Below are 7,675 nucleotides of genomic sequence, written 5' to 3' on the forward strand. Positions count from 1 at the left end.
CCTTTTTTTTTTTTTTTTTTTTTTTTTTTTCTTTTTTTTTTTTTTTTTTTTTTTTTTTGTGACAGAGTCTCACTCTATCGCCAGGCTGGAGTGCAATGTCACTATCTTGGCTCACTGCAACCTCCACCTCCCTGGTTCAAGCAATTCTCCTGGCTCAGCTCCCCGAGTAGCTGGGATTACAGGCATGCGCCACCACACCCAGCTAATTTTTGCATTTTTAGTAGAGACGAGGGTTTCGCCATGTTGGTCAGGATGGTCTTGATCTCTTGACCTCATGATCCGCCCGCCTCGGCCTCCCAAAGTGCTGGGATTACAGGCGTGCGTCACTGCGCCTGGCACCTGGCTAATTTTTTATTTATTTAAAAAATTTTTTTTTGTAGAGACAGGGGTGGACAGGGGGAATCTCACTTTGTTGTCCAGGCTAGTCTCAAACTCCTGACTTCAAGCAATCCTCTTGCCTTGGCCTTCCAAAATGCTGGGATTATAAGCATGAGCCACTGCTCTCAGCCTCAGGGATCATTCTATAGTTAGTTACCAGAAAAGTTTCTCTGAAAATGTAGAGCACCATAAAAAATTAAAAGAAATAAAAATAATCTGAAGCTCCCCAGACAGCACCAAGTTTGACTCCTACTGAATGAATGAATCTTCTTTTAAACCAAGTGTTTGTTTTCTACTTGAATACCTCTGGTATTAACAGGAGCTAACACTTACCTTGACTATCCATTCCATTGCCAGACAAAGCTACCTAATAGGAAGTTCTTTCTTAGATTAAGCCATTGCAAAGCATATTAAATCACCCCTACCTCCAGCCTAGACTCCATGACATATTCTCAGTCCATGAAGCTACCTTAGGCCTCTCCTCACCTTCTACTTTTTCTTCTGACATCACGGTATGACACAATGAGAGTGAGCGGAAAAACAAGTGCACCCAGTGATCTCCCTTTTTCACTGCTTCCACCAAAGTCTTGTCATAAAATGAAAACTTAGGATCAGCCAGTTTGTTGTAGGAGAAGTCAACCTTTTCTTTCTGGAACACATAAGCCAGAACAAACTTCTCAGCAGCAGCTTGATACTTTTCAGATCAATTTGGAGGCAGTTTCTGGAATGTGATGAGAACTCCTAGGAGGATGGCAAGGAAAAGCAAGATAAATGAAGGAGATCCTGTGCTGGTTTCTAAGGCCCCTGTAGCTCTGACCTGGATCATCTATTTATTGGGCCAGAAAACATCCTTCCTACAGGAGACAAGCTGGGCACTGTTCAGCAGACCCCTCTTGGGCTCATTCACTCCAGCTATTCTGAATGGTTAATGGCTATCTTCAAACTCTGCTCTTCTAGGTCCCAAATCTATGATAATCATACCTGAGGATAATCAAAACAGAGGGAGTAATAGCTCTGTATTTGTAGGTGGTGTCTGGAAAGAGCATTGTTTCTGGTTGTCCGTTGCCTGATTTTGGGAACTGAGTATGGAGTACAGTCCTACATACAGTGGTATCATTGTGTTACACTATTCCTCTCTGGCCCCACCAGAGTTAAAAGGAGGCTAGGGAAGAATATTGCAAGATAGAGCAAGGCCACATGACAAGGAAGCTTCAGTACGTGCTTGTTGTTCACAGACTTAATTCCTGCTTGACTTGTCAGCATACCTGATTCTTCTTGCCTCTAACCCTCATGGTCACTGACTTTGCTGCTTGTGTTCCTATTTCAGTCCTTCCTTCAATCTTGTGCATAGTCACTAACCATTTTCCTGGCTATGACCTTGGCTCCTTTAGCCATTGACTCTGATTCTCCATTTCAGCTAGGCTGCTTGCAGCCACCTTGGGCAAACACTTTTTTTCTGGCTCAGCTTGGCCCTAAGACTTTCTTTCTCTTTTTCTTTCTTTTTTGTTGTTGTTGTTTTGTTGTTATTGTTGAAACAGAGTCTCAGTCACCCAGACTGGAGTGCAGTGGTGCAGTCTTGGCTCACCACAACCTTGACTTCCTGGGTTCAAGCAATTCTCGTGCCTCAGCCTCCCACGTAGCTGGAATTACAGGCGTGTGCTACCACGCCCAACTAATTTTTGTATTTTTAGTACAGACGGAGTTTCACCATGTTGGCCAGGGTGGTCTCAAACTCCTGGCCTCAAGTGGTCCACCCACCTCAGCCCCCGCAAAATGCTGGGATTACAGGCATTAGTCACTGCACCCAGCTGGCCCTAAGACTTTCTTTTCTCCACTCTGGAGTACAATGTTATGAACACATTTCTCCAGCTCATACCAGAACTCTCAAGGATCTTTCTCCAGTTCTCTGTATTTGTGGTGTTACTTGGGCTGGGCCCTACTACGTCAAGTACAGACACAATTTTGTTGCTTGGTGCTATGTTGGGGAAAGGGAAGTTTATAGTGAGGTATACTGGCTCTTTTCTATATCTTACTTAGAGGGAGTTTGTCAGAGCAGCAAGGAGGTATGCTCAGGTCCAGAACCAAGCCCTAGACTTAGCCAACAATAGAGTTATAAGCTCAAGGAAGTTCATGGTTTCAGCAATTTAAGATGACCCATTATATAGCATATGTATCCTAAGGCTTTTCTAGAATTGAGACCTTACAGTGACACATTCTTTGAAACTAGAGGCTAGTGAGTAAAGAGAGACAAGGATGGAAAGGAAGGCATGAGCCAGATCCTGCATTACTATCTTATTACCAATAAGGTGTCATAGTGATTTTCCACCAGAAGTGATGTGGATTCCTGTTGGAGAAAGTCCTCTGGTAGCAGCATGAAGAATATATTGGAACTAGCAAGATGAGAAGCAGGGAGACCAGTTAGGAGACCACTTAGTGATTCACAAGATAAATGATGAAGTAGTGACAATAAATATTAAATTAAGGGGATGGATTTGAAAATATAGAGAGTTAGAATTGATAGGACATGGATATAAGGAGTAAAAGAGAAGAAGAGTTAGGAATAATTTTATATTCCCTAATTGGGCCCCTGGATAGACAGTGAGACCATTCACTGAGATAGAATACCCAGCAGGAGAAGATTTTTTGACAGACTGAATTGGAGATCGTGAAGACGTACAGGTAGTAATGAAAGCAGGCAGTTGTACATATAGTTTTGAAGCTCAGGAAAGAGGTATGAGCTAGTTTATGATCTCCCCTTTCAGATAAGTAATGTTTGAGAACAGTGAACCCGTCTGGGTTCAGGACTGAGGCAGGACTGGCTGAGAGTTGCAGAACAGCATGATCTGAGAGGCAGCACTCATGGATAACTCTGAAATTGAAAGCAAGACAACCAGTCAAACAATGCTGAAAAGCAAGTCCAAGTACTAGACAAAAGGACAGAAACTGAGGATGACACCTGAGAGGAAGTGGATTCAGAATGGAGGGTAGAAGGTAGCAACTGAGGAAACTCTTGAATTGTTGTGGTATAGCTATAACATAGTTTTTAATAGGATATCTTTAGCTTTGGCCATGGATGGGAGGGAGTTATCCAGGTTTCCTTGGTTACATGGATTTGGAGGTTATCAGTACACAGGTAGTAAAGCCATGTAAATATATAAGATTACATGAAGAGACTATATAGATGGAGAAGAGGTTAAATAATAGAGCCCTGAGGGAACATCAGCACCCAATGCAATGAGATGAGAAGAAGCAATCAGACAAGAAGGAAAAACAAGAAGAAATTGTTATTCAACGGAAGTTAAGGGACAAGAGAGCTTTAAGAAAAAGGGGAGTTTAAGAGTGCTAAAATCCACAGAGAAGTTGGGTCAGGATTTAATATCAAAGTAGTCATTCATGACCTTGGCTAGGATAGTTTCAGTGAATATGATAGGACAGAGTCTGAATACATAAAGCAGGCTGAAGAATGAATGAAAGGTGAGGAATTAGAGACTCCTATAATTGCCTGTTTACTTCTGTGACTCCTCCTCTAGGATGCCAACTCTGAAGGTAGGAATTAAGTCTGTTGTGTTTTCCCTGAACGTTTTGTACTTACTCAGGGACTGACATATGGTAGACACTCAATAAATATTTTGGACTGACTGATGGAGACAGATAATGGCTAGAGGGGAATGCAAGAACAAGGTAAGGTTATAAGTATTTTTAAAAATAGAATACAAAAAAATATTAAAAATGTATTGTTAGTGGTTACTTCTGGTTAACAAGCTGTGGCTTTTAAAAACCCATTTATTTCATTTAAAATTATTATTACTATTTTGAGACAGTCTCACTGTGTTTGAGACAGAGTCACTGGAGAGCAGTGGTGCACTCTCAGCTCACTGCAGCCTCCGCCTCCCAGGTTCAGGTGATGATTGTGCCTCAGCCTCCTAAGTAGCTAGGATTACAGGCATGGCCACCATACCCAGCTAATCTTTGTATTTTTAGTAGAGAAGGGGTTTTGCCATGTTAGCCAGGCTGGTCTCAAACTCCTGGCCTCAAGTGATCTGCCCACCTTGGCCTCCCAAAGTGCTGGGATTACAGGCATGAACCACCATGCCTGGCCTAATACTCTCTTTTTTTAAGAACAGTTTCAGGTTTACAAAAAATCTAAGCAAAGTACAGAGAGTTCCTGCATACTCCCTCTCTCACCTCCACCCTACAGTTTTCCCTATCAACATGTTGCATTATTGTGGTACATTTGTTACAACTGATGAACCAATATTGCTACATTATTATAAACTGATGGCCATAGTTTGCATCATCTTTGACTCTGTGTTGTGTTTCATGGGTTTGACAAGCACATAATGTCACGAATCCACCATGACAACATCATACAGAATAGTTTTACTGCCCCAAACATCCCCTGTGCTCTACTGCTTTATCCCTCTCCGCACTCTCTCCAAACCCCTGGTAACCACAGATCTTTTTGTTTTTACTGCCTTTATCGTTTTCCTTTTTGCAAAATGTCATATATTTGAAATCACACAGTATTGTGTGATTGGCTTCTTTCACCTAACAATATGAACTTAAAGTTCCTCTGTGGTGTGTGTGTGTGACTTGATAGCACTTCTTTTTATTGCTGAATAATATACCATTGTATGGACATACTAATGTAAACAGTTGAGCTGAGGCCAGGCATGGTGGCTCATGTCTGTAATCCCAGAACTTTGGGAGGCCGAGGAGGGCAGATCACTTGAGGCCAGGAGTTTGAGACCAGCCTGGCCAACATGGTGAAACCCCTTCTCTACTAAAAATACAAAGATTAGCTGGGTATGGTGGCCATGCCTGTAATCCTAGCTACTTAGGAGGCTGAGGCACAATCATCACCTGAACCTGGGAGGCGGAGGCTGCAGTGAGCTGAGATTGTGCCACTACACTCCAGCCGGGCAATGGAGCCAGACTCTGTGAAGAAAAAAAAAAAAAAAGAAAAAAGACAAGCTGAGGGGAAAGAATCATATAAGGGGATATTCAGATATTAAGAAAGAAAGAATACAGGATTGACTGAGGTTACTGAAGAAGTAGGAAGGGATGGAATCTAGAATATATAGATTAGTACTGACGGAAAAAGTTATACCTTTTTTGAGACTGAAGGAAAGGAAGTAAAGGCGGGTTAAAATATATGTACAGAGGAGGATATTTAGCTGATAGTTTGGATTTTTCTCAGTAAAATAGAAGGAAATATCATTTGCTACATACTGGGGAGCCGGGGAGCATGGTAGAAGGCCTAAGAATGGTGATTGTTTAGAAAAGCTGATATGGAGAATAAAATATGAAGCCAATTACAAAATGGTGAAAAATTTGCCAAGTAGCACTGGGACAGAGGACAGTGGAGTCTCTGAATTTGTAATGGTTTTACGATCTCCAAAATAGTGCTCAACACTCTCAGATTAGAAACAGAGCAGGGTCAATGGCTTGGTTAATTCAAGGTTGAGATTTGTTTAGTGATTAAAGAGAAGAAAAGGAGAACTAGTAAGGTACTGAGGATGCTTATGATCTCAGGGTACAGACAGGCAAGCTAGGAAAGGAAGTAAAGTTGTAAGGAATTGATAGACTGGAGAAAAAGGAAAGCAAAGGGTTTATAAATCTCCATGAGATAAAAAAGCGGGAATACTTAAAAAAAATCTCAAGTACTGAGCCATGTACTGAGAATATGGAGGAATAAGTTTTGTGACCAAAGATTGTGAAAAGGAAGTTTATAATTCCACAGTAGTACAACTCTGGACAATGACATGGTAATATGGAAATGGGTGATACAGAGAGATCTTCTGAAGGATTCTTTCAGATACCTGAAAGAGTCCACAGTGATAGGTCGTCCAATAAAGATGACAATACCCCCCAAAACACTAGCAGTGATTGGGAGGGGAGGGAGAAGTTTCAGAGCCCTCAGTGAATGGGATGTAGAAGCCAGAAGCTTCCTAGATAGCAACAACAAGAAGAGTTAAAGATGATTATAGCCAGAAGTCATAAGCATCACAGGAAGAAAGACTGTGTAGGAGAGAAAAACTAATGGTTAAACATGGCACAGGATAATGAGGGCAACACCTTTGGGCTTATCGTGTCCAGAGTTTATGGTATGCAGAGTATGAGAGAGATGGAAGAAAAAGGAATGTTCTCAGGGAAAACCATGTTTCAGTTAATGAAGGGATTGAGGCTACAGGTAAGTTTGTTTATAAGAGAACAAAGAGTCCAGTGATTTAGTGAAAAATGTGTTATGGTCAATCAGTCGTGGACAGAAGAGGGAGAGGAAAGAAACTCCAGGAGGGATTTACTCCCTAGAAGCTATAACTTTGCCTATATTGCCAAGGTCATTAGCCGAGCCCTGGAAGATGATTTAAGGCAAATCACTGAATTTCCTTCCCCTTCCCAATCTCTTTGGATGGATAGGGGTAAGAATTGGAGTCAGATGTTTGGTATATAAGTCAAGTGGCTGAGAGTTTGGAATTGGGTCTAGCAAGACAAGGATAAGGTGAGAAATACCCTGAAGGCAACAGAGGAACCCTTATGAAGGGATACTTAAAAACAAACCCATAAACAAAAGCTGGGTCCAACACTAGAGAAAACAGTAAAAATTAACCAGCTAGAGATAAGAAGAATTAATAGGAAGATATTTTTATAATTTTATAAAGACTGTTGAGTATGTCACAGATCCTTAAGTTATAAAGGAAAATGACTGATAGATTTGATTACATGAATTAAAAACTTCTACACAAAATATTATTTAACAAATTAAAACCAAAAGACAAAATGGGAAAATAACTGTAACATATGCACCAGACAAAGGAAGAGCTGGTATTTTTACTGTATAAAGAGCATTTTCAAATAAGAAAAAAAGGCCAAAGAATATGAATGGACAGTTCACAAAGTAAGTGTAAATGGGCAATAAAGAGATGATAAGGGGAAGAAAAATAAGCACATAAAATGATTCAATCTAATTAGTAATCAAAAAAGGTAAATTAAATAATTAGATACTATTTTCATCAATTAAATTTCAACAGATTAAAAATTGTTAATACCAGTTCTGACAAGCATATGGGGGGAAAGAAATTGTCGTATATTTTTGATGGGATTATAAAGTTATGCAAATCTACCTGGAGGGCAATGTGGCACTATCTAATGTATTAAAACATGGCTACCTTTTGACCAACAAATTTTACTTCTAGGACTTTATTCTAAAGAAATAATTATCAGAAAAGTAGACAAAATGTATGTGCCATAATGATTACCAAAATGTCATTTGTAATCACAAAAGAAAATGGAGGCC

At 40.4% G+C, this 7,675-nt stretch overlaps 1 protein-coding gene across 7 annotated transcripts in view; it reads right to left on the reverse strand.

The window, feature by feature from the left end:
- The window catches only part of LOC108519006 (phospholipid-transporting ATPase FetA-like), an 82,733-nt gene that overhangs the window by 33,136 nt on the left and 41,922 nt on the right, over nucleotides 1–7,675 (reverse strand). For all 7 annotated transcript variants that reach the window (XM_017857769.1, XM_017857767.1, XM_017857766.1 and 4 more), the window contains one exon: nucleotides 865–1,027. In XM_017857769.1, the coding sequence (XP_017713258.1) occupies nucleotides 865–1,027 (163 nt within the window). The remainder of the gene's footprint in view (nucleotides 1–864; nucleotides 1,028–7,675) is intronic.

This window comes from Rhinopithecus bieti, unplaced genomic scaffold (genome assembly GCF_001698545.2).
Source record: "Rhinopithecus bieti isolate Rb0 unplaced genomic scaffold, ASM169854v2 scaffold_47691, whole genome shotgun sequence".
Classification (NCBI taxonomy): Eukaryota; Metazoa; Chordata; class Mammalia; order Primates; family Cercopithecidae; genus Rhinopithecus; species Rhinopithecus bieti.